General features: G+C 41.0%; 1 protein-coding gene across 2 annotated transcripts in view; it reads left to right on the top strand.

The window, feature by feature from the left end:
- Window positions 1-17,144, top strand: part of LOC121869955 (N-acetylneuraminate lyase-like) — a 30,767-nt gene extending 13,623 nt beyond the window's left edge. For both annotated transcript variants that reach the window (XM_042371564.1, XM_042371563.1), the window contains 2 exons: window positions 11,725-11,896; window positions 16,658-17,144. In XM_042371564.1, coding sequence (XP_042227498.1) covers window positions 11,725-11,896; window positions 16,658-16,815 — 330 coding nt within the window. In that variant the 3' untranslated portion in view covers window positions 16,816-17,144. The remainder of the gene's footprint in view (window positions 1-11,724; window positions 11,897-16,657) is intronic.
- The last annotated feature ends 713 nt before the right edge of the window (window positions 17,145-17,857 follow it).

Here is a 17,857-nt window from a genome sequence, read left to right as displayed (position 1 = left end):
CAGCATTGACGGAGAGATATATTTATCTGTTATCGAACTGTTATTACCCGTCATATCTCATTCGACTTTCTTCAACTCGATACTCGTAAACGTGAATTTCATTAAGATTAAATCATCAAACACTGACTCATGAACGGAGGAAGATTTCATCAAGTTAATGGAATCTGTCAAGAAATAGATACATAAACGCCTTGAAGAACACCAATTCCTCCCCGATTCTCAAGTCCCCTACCGTGTCAGCCATTCCACCTCAAGTATGTTTGCTCTTCTGACTTAAAACTTTCTATTTGCTCTGGCCAACTTCCGCGAATCCCACACTTTGTTGCTTTTGGTATTTCTAAAGTTTTCAACAAGTTCTGGCATCAGGCTTTCCTCGCCAAACTTCCTTGTTTTGGTGTTCGTAAAATATCTAACTGCCTGGATTTTTCTTATTTCTCCTCAACCATGAATAGTGGACGGTTTAAAATTTTCACTTTTCACTATTTGTTTCTCAATGTTGGTTTATATCAGGGTTAAGTTCTCGCTTCTAACCTACACACTCTTCTGTTCGTGTTACTAACCTACACCACATACAAGTCTAGTCTATCGTTATAATAACAATGTCAAATCATCTCTCAGTAGCTCACTTGAATGCTACGCCTGCCTTGAACTCTTGTCCAAATCACAGCCACCATCAGAATATAAACTCTCATTTTATCATACAAAAAAAGGATAATTTCTCGATCCATTTCCATATTTGCCAGCTATGTTAATATCCCAAGTCCTCCTTTAGCTGGAAATATTTGTAACCACCGCATTTCCACCACTTGATAGTTTCTTGAAGAGTTTGCCCTTACCAGTACAGTGTTGCTCTCAGGTGTGGGTAATGCTACACAGTCCTTCTCATCACTGTTATATCAAGTACAATCTTAAGGTGTTTGTCTCATCAATATCCAGTCCTTCACTTACTTCATACATCCACTCCTTCACTTCCTTCATACATCCACTCCTTAATAGAATATCCAGTCCTTCACACATCCACTCCTTCACTTCCTTCATACATCCACTCCTTCACTTCCTCCATACATCCACTCCTTCACTTCCTTCATACATCCACTCCTTCACTTCCTCCATACATCCACTCCTTAATAGATCCATTCACTCCATACATCCTTCACACATCCACTCCTTCACTTCCTTCATACATCCACTCCTTCACTTCCTCCATACATCCACTCCTTCACTTCCTTCATACATCCACTCCTTCACTTCCTCCATACATCCACTCCTTAATAGAATATCCACCTAAGCTCTCTTCTATGTCGTTTTTTCTTATGTTCGATAATGACGAGCAAAAATAAAATCCATCATCCCATTCTCTTTTATAAACATAATCACAACACAAGTCATTTTCCAGCATACCACATCACCTTAATCCCAGTTCCCTGTTGTTGTTATAATATTATTACCACACATCAACATCTGAAGTCCTTAAATACATAATTAGTTTAGTATTTACACAAGTCCACCAACAATTAAAAATCATTAGTAATACATCTTTTTATTGTCAAGTTTACCTGTATTCCACAGATCTCATTATGCACCTGTTTCATTCCTCCGATTACTTAACTATGGCGTCTCTCTCATATCTTTCCATTAAACCGCTATAAGACGCAGCTTTTTATAATACAGAACATAATACTCGTCTATATATTTAAATATGTTTCTTATCTATGCTATATTACAGTAGGTCATTAATAGCTTGGATATTGTGTTTACTTTCACTTCTAAATCATGTTTACTTTCACTTCTATATCATGTTTACTTTCACGGTTATACTGTTACTTAAGTGATACAAATTCATAAATAAAATTAAAACACACGGAATAAAATTATTAAAATTATATATATCACACCTTCCCCCCGTACCCCCCCCTAAAATATATATATAAATTTCCAGCGAATTTTTTATGTCTAGAGTAAAAAGTAATTGAGGTGAAAAATATATATATAAATAAGATATATATTATTTCTGTTGCAATTTCTTTTTAGGTCGAGATAATTTTCACTTTGTGCTGACTGTCTCCCAACGAACGTGACGTCATTAGGTCTTAGAAGAGCGGGAGTAACAAGAGAGAGAGAGAGAGAGAGAGAGAGAGAGAGAGAGAGACTTGACACTTCTATATAGTGTTACATAAAACACCATCCAAGGGTCAGGAAGTCTTACACTAACCAGGTCAAGAAAACAACACATTATATTTTCTTTACATACACATCTTCTCCCCCTTTTTTATTTGCATATATTTTCTTCCTTCTAAAATGGTATTATATCATGACTGACCTCGATAAAGTTCTCAATAAAATATTATAACTAAAATTACAATATATTTTTTGCTTCAATGAATACGACTTATATTTTTTTTTTACCTTTTTTTTCGTTTTTCATTCATCTTTGTCATTCACTTTAGTTCATTCATTCACTTTCACTTTACAGACAGACAGACAGACAGACAGACGTACGTACAAACATACATCCATATCATCAAGGTTAAACGGCCTCCTTAAGCCTCGTTTAGCCACATTCTCAGCAATATACAACATCCATCAGATAGATACAACATCCACCAGTCAGGTCAGGAAGGGATAAGTTGATAATGAAGCTGACGAAACACATTATGTACAACAGCGTCTATTGAAAACATTGATGGGATTTGTTTAGCCTTTAAAGGACTGGGGGGGGGGGATAGAGGAGAGTAAGGGCTGTATACAGTGGATAGAGGGTGGTATTGGTAAAAGGGGCGGATGGTAGTTAGTGTGGGTAGTAAGGAGGGATGAATCTGGTCTCTCTCTCTCTCTCTCTCTCTCTTCTCTCTCTCTCTCTCTCTCTCTACTTTCATTTATCCAGGGTTTTCTATTTTCATCTTTCCTATCACTTTTTTGTTTTTTGTTTTTAATCCTTTTACTCCAGTTATTTTATCTTTCTCTATTCCTTCTTTCTCTTGTGTTATTTTCGTATTATGAAAGTTTTAATATACCTCCCGGGATTTATTTTTACCTCCTGCTTTCTTCTTTCTCTTCATAAATCTTTGAAAAAAAAACAAAATTCCTGGCACTGTAGGAACTGTTGCCCCCTTTTCTAGGACTGTGGGAACAATTGCCCCTTTCTAGCACTATGGGAACTGTTGGTCCTCTTCAAACACTTTCGAAAAAATAAACCCCGTCTAGATCCTTTGAAAACATTACCCCTTTCTAACTCTCTAAAAAAAAACATAACTTTCTCCTGCTCCTTAGAAACATCTGCCCTTTCCTTTTGTCCTAAAATCAATATAATTTTTCTTTCTGGTTAAAAAAAAATCAAAACTCGTTGCCTTGATGACCTTGAAGTCCCGTGTATAATGGATGAGGTGAGACAACCATGTTTTTCACCTGAGCTTCACCTGGTTAAGAAAAGGTAATCTCATTTTAGGATCCTGTTCCTGAGTCATCTGTTTGCCTGCTTGACTGAACCTGAGTGAGAGAGGAACTTTTTTTTGGCCCTGTGTGTGTGTGTGTGTGTGTGTGTGTGTGTGTGTGTGTGTGTGTGTGTGTTTGTCATGTTGTCATCGACGGATTAAGGCAATGATAAAGAGAGAGAGAGAGAGAGAGAGAGAGAGAGAGAGAGAGAGAGAGAGAGATAGAGAGTATATTAGCGTAAAGTTTATAATCTCACGACTAACAGAATACTCCCGTTATTTACTGGGTCATGAAAGTCACCCAGTCATTTACTGGGTCATGAAAGTCACCCAGTCATTAAAGGACACCAAGACAAGCTGGGAATATCTACCTAATGTGAGGTAACGTATTCTAAGCATAATCTGTGTTTCGGCCTACGTATTTATATCCTTGTTTAATACTTACTGCGTTGTAACTACACAAGTAACTCCTTAACCTTCTCCCATCCCTGTAGCCCCGAACACCCTCCTCCGCCACCCCTCACACATCAACCCCTGTCATCCACCGTACCACCCTCTACCCTTCACTCGTGAATGCTTCGGTTCACGAGTCGATACACTCCGAGTTCACACGTCAGGGAGAGAGTGGATTGACAACGCTGACTGTATCGGTAGTAAAAATCTTACCTGTGTACGCATAGTATATCAGAAATACGTGTCACTGCCAACAGTCATTAAAATGAAATCTTTATATACATTTTAAACTTCGGAATAAAATAAAGAGAAGAAATCAATATTTATCCCACAAAAATACACATAACATTATATTGAATATTTATTTATTAGAAATTCGAACTTTTACCTTCACAACAGCATTTTGAGAAAGATAAGGTAAAATTTTAAAGGTATTGCAGTGTTGAATAACTCACTTAGGTGTCGAACAATTTTCATGATTTTTATACACATTTCAAAGTATTCACAATATAATGTGCGACATTCACTGTTATATCTATGAGCAGTAATTATATAAAAAAAATATAATATATTTCGTGAATTTTCATTAAAAATCTGGCTAGTGGTCCCCCGTCTCCCTCCTCTTTCCTCTTAGTGTAGAAGGTTTCATCGGTCCCAACAAACTCACTGTAACAATTGCCTTTAACCTCATTGTAAAAGGCAATAATAAAGCTATGCAGATTATATAAATGGGTATAAAGACACGTGGAAATTATCAGAACACAACCACCGTACGGACAGCTTGATGAACAGCTGATCCTGCTGCCCCCCCACCCCTCACCACCTCGTCATACAGCAGTAGAAAAATAAATAATAACAACCTAACAGCGTTGTACATGTAGCCACGTTATATTATGAAATGTGTAATAAGTCGGACAGGATATAACGCGACTTAGTGTATGGGATATATGCTTCCCCTGCCACTTTAAATTCCACCCGACTCCTGGCAGACAGAGGTCATTATCTACACAACATCTTGGATTATTCTTTCAATATATTTTCGCATTTCTTATTTTTTATTTTATTTTTTCTCTATAATTTCCCCAAAATATTTATCTTAGCCCAACTTCACGTTTTATTATACTTTACATTAACCTCAACTTAATTAATCTTAGCCTGGCCAAACCCTCCGTCTTATATAGCAAATATTCGGATTCGAGTCCAATTTCAGTTCCGGGTTCTATTCCTGGTCCGGAGATTTATATGGCCTTTATTAGCGGTATTTTATAGGGCGCCGTAAATCAGTGTTATATTACGTTCACTAGAGCGAATATGATAAGTCACTGACGACTAGAGGAATGGAAACTCTCTCTCTCTCTCTCTCTCATCAGGATTATTGATAACGAATACGCCACGGTAGACCCCTCCCTAGCCTCCCCTTCCCTCCTCCCACCTCCCCCCCATCTCTCTCCTCACCAAGAGAACTTTTCCTCGTCAGGGTAATTAGTGTCGCTGTGAGAGTATGCATTAAATATCTACCTCCACTGTGTATCTGTAGACGTTTGCTTATAGTCATCTAGGTCCGTCAACTGCAAATCCTGTCATTGAGAAACCTGAGTGGGAGTTGTTGTGGTGGTAGTTGTTATGGTGGTCGTGGTGATGGTTGTTGTGGTTGTTGCGGTGGTGGTGGTGGTAGTCGTGGTGATGACAGTCATGGTGATGGTCGTGGTTGTGGTGGTGGTTGTAGTGATGGTGGTAATAGTGTTTGATAATGATAGTCATGATGGTAGTAGTAGTAGTAGTAGTGATGATAGCAGTCATTATTGGCAGCAGTCGTAGTGGTGGCAGTCATGGTAATAGTTCATGTTAGCAGCCTGTCATCCCACTCAACTACATGGCAAAAAAAGAACTAAAAAACTTCATCTCTGTTTTTCATGTAGTGATTCTCTTGACAGATTCTGAGTGACAGTCGATGGAAATAATAATGTGTAATCTCTGTGTCGAGGAAGGAGGAGCTTTGTAGCTTCCATGTGATCCCGGACAAGACTTCTTTCATCGTCTGAGTGAGGACGATGAGAGGAGTGATCGCCTGTGTCTGGTGGCTGTGTGTGTGGGTGTGTTTGTGTGTGTATGTGTGTGTGTGTATGTGTGTGTGTGTGTGTGTGTGTGTGAAGGCCAAGCGTGAACTTCTTCCTCTTCGTGTTTTAGAGTGCATGAGTCAAGTTCCACTGTGATGACCCCCCCACCCCTCTCCCTCCCTCAACACACCATGATAAGGGCGACAGCTTCAGGGATATGGTAGAGAGAGATATTAGGACTCATCACCAGTATAAGAAAGGAAGGTTTAATTTACTGTGTCTCTTGTATACGAATGACTTAACGAGACAGTGTAAAGACGGTATTTACATTATTAATACAGGGAATTACTTCATCTTGCTTCTGAAACTTTATTTAATAAGAATAGGTGGATACAATGCTCTTTTGTATCCTGTCTGTCTGTCTCCCTGTTTGTCTGTCGTTTCTCTCTCTCTCTGTCTCATAAACCGTTCAGAAGCTATGGTAAACACCCCTCTCCCCACATAGGCTGTTCTACTCTGTGATAGTCGCCAGGATGAGAGTGAAACATATCAATAGACATAACAATACAATGACTCATAAACAAAGACATATACAGACATAGTCTCCCTGGTCAAATATTCGAGAGAGACTCATTCACTGACTCTCTGAATGGGTATCAATAGACGCTAACGAGCTTTTGAGTCGTAGGTTACAAGCACACAAGCAATTCCATTCACAATATAAACTGTTGCCTTTAGTAAGCGAGGTTGGGTAACATTTTCTCGGGTCTCAGTGGATATAGTGGATAATTCTTCGTCAGGTTATGTATGAAATTTAGGAATAAAATAAAGGTATGGGATTAATGATGATGATGATGATGATGATGATGATGATGATGATGATGATGAGAAGAAGAACAAGACAATCAACAACAACAATGAAATAATAATCTTTCAACCATTTTTCCACTGTAACTAACGCACACACACACACACACACACACACACACACGATGGATGGATGGATAGAATATACTAGTAATATGACGAAGGCGTGGATGAAGGCGTGCATGAAGGCGTGGATGAAGGCGTGGTTGGCGTGCTTGGAACAGTCGCGTGCATGGAGGTGTTTCACGAAGGCTCAGAGTCACAAGCAGGAAATAAAGGGAAACACAATTGTTCAATGTACCTCAACATTTTCTTTAATATTTCAACATTTTTCCTTCATAATTATACATAATTTACCTTAGCTATTTGAAGACTAAACGCCGTAGCTTATTTCACCTGAAGTTGAACCACCCTAACTTAACTTAACCTAACCTAACCTCACACTACCAAGGGTTAAGTTAGATTAGGTGAACGTTAGGTTATCTTTAGGTTAGGTTTGGTTAGCATTATGTTACGGTAGATTAGTGCTAGGGTGATTAATCTTCATGTGAATTAAGCTGGGGTGTCTAATCTTCAAGTTAGGTTCGGTTAGGTTAGTTTAGCATTAGGTTAGATAAGGTTAGTATTACTGTAGGTTAGATTAGGTTAGGTTTGGTTAGGTTGGTTAAACATTAGGTTAGGCAAGGTTAGTATTAGGTTAGATTAGGTTAGGTTTGGTTAGGTTGGTTAATCTCCAGGTGGTTCTTTCTCTTATTATCATTATCTTCTAAAAAATAATCACCCAGTAAAAATAAAAAAAATGGTAAAAATGGAGTCGGGGGAAGGGAAGAAGCCTTGTAATTTTTGGAGAAGAGTTATGGTCTACGGGAGGGAGGGAGACGGACTGAGAGGGTAGGGAGATTTGTTTACACTGACTCCAGCTGATGGGATCATATTTTTCCCTTACTCACCCATTCCCAGCTGACCCCCCTCCAGTGTGTGTGTGTGTGTGTGTGTGTGTGTGTGTGTGTGTGTGTGTGTGTGTGTGTGTGTGTGTATAAGACGTAAGACTCCATCACAAGATTGTATTTAATTCAACTATTTAGAACATTATCAAACTAATAATAGATTCAATACTGCATAGGAGGTCGACTGACATGACAACACTGATGACACCACCAGATCATGAGATATGGGGCCATGTGACGCGGTTATAACTGTGTGAGACAAAGAGCTGTACGACGTAGTTTCTTAGGTCTTGCACGACGCAGATTCTCAAGCCTGATATAATAGAGTCCACATGTATCGATCACAAGACAATGACCGTAAGGCGTCACGTAACCCAAGGTATCTCAGGGCGTCGCTAACCCTAGTTGTGATCTGTAAGAGTGAGTAGAGTTAGTCTGTCATCGGTGGAGACTCAGTACACATACCTAGCCCTTACAGCAGGCAAGGTCCTTCCCCTCGGCAGACTCTGTACATAGGAGGAGAGTGTGTATGAAACTGGAATTTGGTTATATATGTGACCAGGAAGATAGAACATTTACCAGTTATGACTGTTCGGAATCAGAAATTAGTAAGACTTTCAAAGGTCAAACGAACCTACATGTGTGTGTGTATGTGTGTGTGTGTGTGTGTGTGTGTGTGTGTGTGTGTGTGTTTGTGTAAAAGTCATATCCTCTGTATACACACCTCATTTCCCTCATTATCCATACTTCCTCATTATCCTCACCTCCTCTCTCCACCACCCACACTTCCGATAGGTCACTGTGAGGGGGACGAGGATGAGGATGAGGATGAGAAGGAGGAGGAGAGACATCCCTTCCTCATCCTGAAATCAAAAAAACTTCCACCTCGGAGAAACAGACTGATTCTGAAGCAGGTAAACTCGACTGCCTCTTGCAAGATCATTCCTCCTAATAGGTGCCGAGAACACCTTCAGGGGACATTGGCTCTTCCGTCCTCTCGATAAAGAAAACACTTTCCCTCGCGTCAGTTTCTCGTCTCACTGTACAAGGGGAGGACAGGTTAACTCAACAGATTGCGTTCGTCTTTGCTCTTGCGTGACATCCATGCAGACGATATATACTCTCTCTCTCTCTCTCTCTCTCTCTCTCTTTCTCTCTCTCTCTCTCTCGTTCTCCCTCGTCAATTGATATGCTTCACTGAAATCGAAGTATTCAGTCATCACTTGATTCGTACTTCCACCTGCCTGTCACGTGTACGTCCCATTAACTCACTCAACCAAAAAGGAGAAATGCAAATGAGTCGTCCTAACATTTGGAGGACTTAGTTCAGGAAGGTATAGGTCAGGGTCACAGGCGAAGGTCAAAATATCTTCCTCTCTGTGAATGTTACTCTGTTGTATCTGTCCCTTGTATCAGAGAGAGAGAGAGAGAGAGAGAGAGAGAGAGAAGAACATTATTTTATAACCCGGATTTAATTAGAGACCCTGATCCAATAAATAAACATACCTAACCCAAGGTAACAAAATTTAATTAACTTTAACTTAACCTGGCTTAAATTAACTTAATCTAACCTTGTCGTACTTTAAACTTACCTAACCTAACTTCAGCTAACCTTAACGTAACTTAAACTAACATAATCAAACTTAATCTAATATCATTGTAACTTAAACTAGCATGAGCTAACCAATAACCTAACGTAACCTAACATAATGTAACATAACCTAACCTAATCACATTAACCTAGCCTAAATTATCCTAACGTAACGTAACCTAATTAACCTTCGCTAAGCTCACCTAACCGAATCTAAATTAACTAAAAATTTGTCTTGCATAGAAGGAATCCCTCAATAATATTAATACCAGTATGATTTGTCCTTCATATCTATCCCTAACATCCACCCCTATCTCACCCCATCCCTTATCCCCCTATTACCACCCCTTATCCTGACCCCACTCCATCCCCCACTTTCACCTTCGTCCCCCCTCCCCCCTTAAAACCACCCCTTACCCCACCCTCACCTCCCGTATCAAGGGAAATCAGACGCAAAGTGTTGAGGAAACAATTTCAATTGTCACCTGCGACCCATACGTATGTGAGGGAGGGAGGGAGGTGGAGCAGAGAATGTCCTCTACCCCTCTTCCTCTCTTCCTCTCTTCCCCTCTTTCCTTTCTTCCTCTCCTCTCTCTCTTCTGTATTTCCAAGGCTGACCAGCATATGGATTTTCGATGAAGAATTTTGGTGAGGATGGCGGAGCTACCGAAGAGGGAGGAAGCTGTCTCAAGTGTTCCAAGACTTGTGGTCACCTCCCTATGGTCGTGGCCTGAGAGAGAGAGAGAGAGAGAGAGAGAGAGAGAGAGAGAGAGAGAGAGATTTCGATGAAAAACAGGGAGAGAAATTTTTTAGAGTGGAAAAGAGGAGAAGGAAGGAAGGAAGGAGGTAAAGGAGGGAGAGAGAAAAGGATATGATGGATGGAGAAAATGTGGAAGGGACGTGAAGGAAAGAGAGTGATAAGGTGATGTAAGATGGAGAACACGAGATGGAGGAAGAAGGTGGGTCAGTCTCTCTCTCTCTCTCTCTGGCATTATTCTTTTTGCTATCTTTCTTTCTTTCTCTCGCTTTCACTTTCTCTGTTTAAGGTCGACGCTCTCTCTCTCTCTCTTTCTCTAAGCGACGGAAACTCTTGTCCAAGTTCTTTCATCAAGCGACTAGGTTAGTCTTGGCAGCTGCTGACGACAAAAACACTCTCACTTGCTTCCTTATAACATGATATTATTACAAACTTCCCCAAGACGCAGCCATGTCCTTCATCATCAGAGTTAAGAGAGAAAAAACTTCCAGATTTACGTACCAATTCGTAAACTGTTCGAAATTTACGTATTAATTCGAAAAAAAATTTAAGTTCCAGATTTATTTTGACAGTTCGACAAAACATTTCAGAATTACGTAACAGTTGTATAAAAAAAAATAATGCCAGAATTTCGGAACGGACCGGAAAGAAAACATTGTGAACATCTGTGGCAGCTGAATAGAGGAGTGAAACAAAAGACGCCAATAAAAGCCACACAGCTACTTCCAACTTTTTGTTTCCATTCTCTTGTCTTTTGTTTATCTACGACGCTTGGGCCCGACACTCCTCCTCCTCCATCACCACCAGACATGTAATCGTTATAACCTTCACCCTACAGAGGTTACACTTTGAAGTCTCCAAGATTCATAAGTTCATTTCTCTCTTAAACTTAGTAAAGGAATCATACATCAAAGGGAAAGTCACAATATAAATTTAACGCCATTTTGGTCAACATCTTCAAGTCATATAGCTTAAGGAAATCAACTATGTGTCATTCTTACAATTCCACTTAGGTGAACAAAATGTCTTAGGATCTTTTGAGAAATTATCCTCGTGTCATAACTTTAAAGTGAACAAGTTAGACGCACTAAGACTGATCCAATTATAATTTTTCACTTAAGCTACGACACATTGAGGAAAAATAGAGAAGAAATTTATCTGTCGTAACCAGTTAGTAGCTCGCCGTACACATCCAGTTAGAGAGGAAAATATCGACTGCCAGGAACCAAGAGACAGAGGCTGGTAATGGAGTGTTTATAATGGTTTTTGATAAATGTGTTTTGACCTGAGTAAATATCTTCCCGTTACGAGGGAGGTGGAGTGTGTGTGTGTGTGTGTGTGTGTGTGTGGGTGTGTGTGTGTGTGTGTGTGTGTGTGTGTGTGTGTGGTGCTTTATGGTTCGTTCTTATTATTTTCTTCCTATTTATCAATTATTTCACTTAAGTTTTATCTTTGTGTTTATTTATGGGATGTTTTTATTGGGTTAAGTTAGGTTTTATGTGGGTCTTATCATCTCTGTAACCTGTTAAGATTCCCGACTGACTGACACACACACACACACACACACACAAGCACTCGCCACAGAGCTTTGTCACACATACACTTTCTCTTTCGTTGACAGACTCTTCAAGAGGCTCTCAGCGTGGGCTTTTCCTGCGCTGTCAACGGAGGCTTCAGCTTCTTACCTCAGTTCGGGAGTCAGATCTTCTCCCTAATGGAAGCTGGGAACGTCTCAGAAGCCAAAAGGATGCAAGAGGTCCTCTCCAGCCACTTTGATGTCATCTTCAAGGAAAGTGAGTGACACTAACTGTAATTTCTTGTACCTTGAACATTAAATGGGCAAAAAGGGATTCTGGGTTTATATTGAAACATGTTCAGTGTGTGTGTGTGTGTGAGTGAATGTATGTGTGTGTGTGTGTGTGTGTGTGTGTGTGTGTGTATGTGTGTGTGTGTACAAATGTTTTATCGCTTGGAACCAACTCAGGAGGGGTTTACTGTTCTCTGTCTCCCCTTTCTCTTGTTTTCCTCTCCATTCCCTCTTTACATCTCTCTTTCATCTCACACTCAGATCCACTATTTTTCTCTATTTCTCCCTCACACACCCTCCATCATTATCTCTCTATCTCTCCGTTTCTCTCTCCTTCTCTAAGCTTCTCTCCGTCACACCCTCACTCTCTCTCCCGGCAGTAGGTAACTAGCAAGCGTATCGTCTTGTTTTCCATCAGAGTGCAGCCTTACCATGCGTGTAAGAGGAGGTTCGGCTGCCTATACCTCTTCCTACTTCTCTCCAACTCTCAGTAGTGTGGAAGCAGGAAGAGACCGTAGTGAGAGTCTGGGAGGACGGGGAGGAGGGGATAGGGGAGGGGAGAATCATCTGAACCATTGTCTACAGTTCTATTATAAGTCATGTTACTATTTATTAAATCATATGTTGTTATTTCCTTCTTGATAGATCTTAATAGGGTAGTTTTGAGTCAATAAGATCTTGCTTGGCACTGTATCTCGAGCCATTAATGACTTATTGGAGTTTTTCTCAAAGAGGTGACAGGTAATTGAAACTTACCTGTGAGATAATACCAATAATTTAAGGTCACTGAGGTTTTGATTATAACAGGTAACAGGTCACACAGGCAAAAGGTAATAAGTCATGTCAGTAAAACAAGTTACCTGGTCTTAACTTCACCTTTGTTGAAACTCAGGTGAGAATTACCCCTATTTAGGTCATATTTCCGAGGGGACAGTGACCTCGTTTGACCTTTCTGGGATGATTAGGTTCAACTCCTTCCCTTAATACGTACGTGCTTTACAATGCTTATTAAAAGCTAATTATCACTTGTTCTTGCGTTTTCTTCCTTCATATTCTACTTCTTCAGTGCCTTGCCTTCCCCCACTTTTTAAGGGGGGTGGGGGGTTAGAAGGAAGGGAGGGAAGGAGGGAGGAGTAAGAGAGGGAAGGGGGAGGGAGGGAGGGTCTTTCTTTCTCTTGTTCCCATTTTTCTATGAAGGAGGAAGGAGGGAATAAAGAGAAAGGAAAGAGCATTTAATTCTCAAGTAATCTTTTGTTCCTTATTCTTCACCCTTACTCCTTTCTACCTTCAACCACCCTGACGATACTCTTCTCCTTGCTCGCCCTACTACCTACTGCCTTGAAGCAGATGGGTGAACTGTCAGCCGCAGAGAGTCAGAGAGCCGTACTTCTGCATTCGGTCTGGACGTCGATAAAAGTGAACCAATGATAGGATGGGGCGTGATCTCTTATAGAGCTAATGGTTTGGTCAAAAGAAAATGACGATGGTGTTGGTGGTCACTATACTCTCTCTCTCTCTCTCTCTCTCTCTCTCTCTCTCTCTCTCTCCTTTTTTGGGGGATTTCTATTCCAAATTTGGGTTATTTTCTTCAGCCATTTTAATAGAGTCTTTGAGATTAAGATAAGATTAAAAGAAAGAAAAAATTATGAGATAATAAAGATAGGAAAATAAAACAAAAAATGAAAGAGAGAAAAAAAAAGAATTCTTAAATTTTCGAGAACAAAAATGTTACCCAGCATAAAAAATTATAACTGTTTAGCAATGATGTTTTTTTTGGGTCATCACACACACACACACACACACACACACACACACACACACCTCCCACACACTTATATGCCGTGTGTGTTGCAGAAGAAGGGTGTTTGTGACGCCTCAAATAACAGGAGGAGAAAAAATGTGTTTGGGAGTGAGAGAAGAGAGGTGAGTGAGATGGAAAGGAGAGAGATGTGGAAAGAGGAGAGGAAAGGTGAGAATCATGTTATTGGAGGGTTGTAGCATCGAAGAGGTAGGGAAGAACCTAGCCCCTCACCTAACTAATCTTTGTGGCCTGACAACGCAGCAACCCATTAGGAGAAAGGAAAAGGAAGGAGGAAGGAGGGAAGGGAAGGAGGAAGGGGAGGGAGTTAGTACCCATATAGAACTTTATGTCCCCAAAATTAGTGTGACCCGCAGCTGATCTCTCTCTCTCTCTCTCTCTCTCTCTCTTTTCTTTATCTGTCTGTTTGTCTGTTTTTTTGGCTGTTCTCTCTCTGTATCTGTCTGTCTGTCTATTTATCATTCTCTCTCTCTCTCCCCTTACGTCATAATTGTCACCCACCATGTCGGTCAAGGACAATACCAGGAAAATATGACACCAGGCCTCTACTCAATGCCCTTTATGACTTGAGGAAAATACCAATAGGGGTAAATCTGTCAAGGGGGTCGTTCAGGGCGGAGGGTCGTTCAGGGAGGGGGTCGTAAGGAGATAGTCAGAGTGGTAATGGGTCGTATGTATATATATAACTGTTTCACGACCACTTTAAGACGATACCTATATCTATTAATATGTGTGTATGAATGTATGTATGTAGGTTATCTATCTATCTATCTATCAGAAATATAAGCTCTGACTCAACACCATGAATGAAGTGAAGAAAGAAATAGAAAAAAATATGCATTCATTAAGTCTCACCACCTCATACATGCTCTTCATTCTCAAGGCTCACCTCCCCCTTCCCCCTCCCCTCTCGAGTATTCACCTCCTCCTCACTCAAGGTTTTCCCCCTCCCCCTCATCCCTCCTCACCCTCTTAGTATCTCCCTGACAACTTTTTTTTCCTTCACTTGTCTGTTTTCCCCAAATGTTTCTTCTACACCGTGTTTAATTCCCCCTCCACCCCCCTCCCTCCCGCTGGTTCGGAGTTTTTTCCCCTGCCACGTCCTTACTGCTGACCGTTTCTTCCTCCCTCTTTTTTTCCTCCTCTACTTTCTCCTTTTCTCTTTCTATTCCTTCTGCTTCTTCTCCTCCTCCTCTTCCTGCTTTTTCTTCCTCCTCCTCCTCTTCATCCACTCCTCCTATCTTCATTTTCTTCCTTCTCCGTTTTCTCTTCCTCCCCTTCTTCTCTCCTTCTCTCTTGTTTTCCCCTCAGTTAATTGTGTCTTCCTTCCCAGGAAATTTCTCGCCCCGACCAATAGTTTTACCTGAGTGTTGCCGTCCTACTCTCTCTCACCCCCAGACAGACAGATAGACGGAAAGACAGACAAGCGGACAGGTAGACATACAGACAGACGGATAGACAAACAGAGAGACAGACGGACAGATAGACGGAAAGACAGACAAGCGGACAGGTAGACATACAGACAAACGGATAAACAAACATTTGCACAAAATACGTCCCAGATCTCTACTTCAACTTGCATTAGGCTGAGTATAATAAAATGACTTATCATCTGTTAACTTTCTACTTCTAATAAAAAGTGTGTGTGTGTGTGTGTGTGTGTGTGTGTGTGTGTATGCGTGTGTGTGTGTGTGTGTGTGTGTGTGTGTGTGTGTGTGTGTGTGTGTGTGTCAGACCATCCATATCACATGGTCCCCTTATTGTAATATTTTTCCATTCTGCATTACTCTGCCTGGGATGTCCATGACGAAGATTTATTATACTGAACGTCAGGATTATAAGAGAGAGAGAGACTTCAAAATCTCTTCAGACGAGTTGCCAAAATATATAATATATCTCATCTCTTCCATGGGAGGGGGAAGGTGGAGAGGAAGGGGGAAAAGGAGGGAGGGGGAGGGGGAAGACCAGACCAGACCACATTATCTCCCCTCCCTCCCTCCCTTACCTTCATTGAACATTATTCCCAAAACCAACGTAAATTTGGACCATCTTCTTCCCCTCATACTTCGCCTCGAATCGCAATTTCTTCGTACGTTCAAATTAAACCGTCAAAAACTTTCAATATCCCCATGGTGGTAAGATTCCATAATCGAATATTGAGAATCGATAAAAGTTGAATCTGTAATCGTGTTCAGGTATTGATGGAGGTTAGTGAGGAGAGGTACAGGAAGTTGTTATTGGCTACTGCCTCATCTTGGAGGTCACGAGGTCCACCTGGTGACGATTTTTTTTATATTATTTGATCACCTGAAGATTAACCACCCTAAGGATAATTTAAATTAATATAACCGAACGTTAACCTAACCTAACACCTCCCCCCCAGGTAGCTTTAGGGTTAAGTTAATCTCTCACATAATCTTCTAGAATCTTCCTTTCTTTAGTTAACACATTAGTATGATTAAACACCGACAGGTAATTACTTATCCACCTGAGTAAAGTGTCAACAGTAATCAAAAGAATAGGTAATTTTAATCAAACAGTTGAGTCATCGCAGCCAAGGGGTTAAGACATTGTACTCAAGGGGTTAAGACATTGTACTCAAGGGGTTAAGACATTGTACTCAAGGGGTTAAGACATTGTACTCAAGGGGTTAAGACATTGTACTCAAGGGGTTAAGACATTGTACTCAAGGGGTTAAGACATTGTACTCAAGGGGTTAAGACATTGTACTCAAGGGGTTAAGACATTGTACTCAAGGGGTTAAGTGATTCTATTTATGTTTAAATCATCGTGTTCAAGGAGTTTAAATTATGCTAATATATGTACTCTAGCCACATACAGTACATACATCCATACATCACCACCTACCTTACACCTGCACGCATTACCTGGTTTAGTACTAACAAGTGTTCCGTCTCTCACCACCAGCTGGCAAAGAATACACTGTGGCAAGCCTGAAGACGGCCACCAGTCTCCTTACCGGTGTGGAGATGGGCCCCGTCCGCTTCCCTGTCAAGGCGCTGAGTGACCAGAAGATCGACAACCTCAAGAACGCCTTCAAGAACCTCGGTCTTAAGGTCTACTAAGGCTTACGTCAATAGGCTACGACCTCCAGGGGCTTTGCTAATTCGGTGACCCCCAGTGCTGAAGGCATAATCTCAGTGCTTAAATTGGTGACCTCAGCACTAAGTCGGTGACCCCAGCATTAAGTCGGTGACCCCAGCACTAAGTCGGTGACCTCAGCACTAAGTCGGTGACCCCGGCACTAAGTCGGTGACCCCAGCATTAAGTCGGTGACCCCAGCACTAAGTCGGTGACCTCAGCACTAAGACAGCACCCTCACATCCTTTACAACTATGTAATTATTAATGTCTATAAACAATACAAAATAAATTACCTAATAAAATAATAAAAAGTTGTCCCTGATCCTGTTGTGCGGATTAATGGGCATTATAGGTTAGGTTAGGTTAGGTATGGGTACCCTAGATTAGATTATCTTAGTATAGCTTAGGTTAAGGTAAAACAGGTTTGCTTATCTTAGACTCGGTTAAGTTAGACCAATATAGGATAGGTTAGGTTAGGTTAGATTAGGTGGGAGAAAGTAAAAATGCATGTGTGTGTGTGTGTGTGTGTGTGTGTGTGTGTGTGTGTGTGTGTGTGTGTGTGAGGGAATATGAGACAGAGAGAGAGATGGAGAGGAAGTGGTTGATGGAATGTATTGTCGATGCGCTACAATGCCTGAGTATTCCTACACACACACACACACACACACACAGACACACACACACACACAGAGACACACACACACACACACACACACACACACTGATTTATAACCAAGGGAGTGTCAGCTGGTTAGGGTAAATCTTAAGCACATGTTTAGGTCAACAAACACCGCGGAAGTTATCACACATTAAGATGATCTAAGTTGCTGTTAGCGTGCTGTACCGCGCCGGCCAGATGCGTCGCGCCCACCAACTGCTGCTGATTAATACCTCGGCTATTGTTTTATGTGGTTTTGTGAGGTCTTAGTGATGGTGGTGTGGTGATGGTGGTGTAAGGGAGGTGTGGTGAGGGTGGTGGGGTAATGGAGGCTGTGGTAGTGTGGTGGGGTGGTGTGGTAATGGT

Source organism: Homarus americanus, unplaced genomic scaffold (assembly GCF_018991925.1).
Source record: "Homarus americanus isolate GMGI-L3 unplaced genomic scaffold, GMGI_Hamer_2.0 scaffold14467, whole genome shotgun sequence".
Lineage (NCBI taxonomy): Eukaryota > Metazoa > Arthropoda > Malacostraca > Decapoda > Nephropidae > Homarus > Homarus americanus.
Note: the sequence above shows the minus strand (reverse complement) of the source record. Positions and strands in the feature narration are given on the sequence as shown.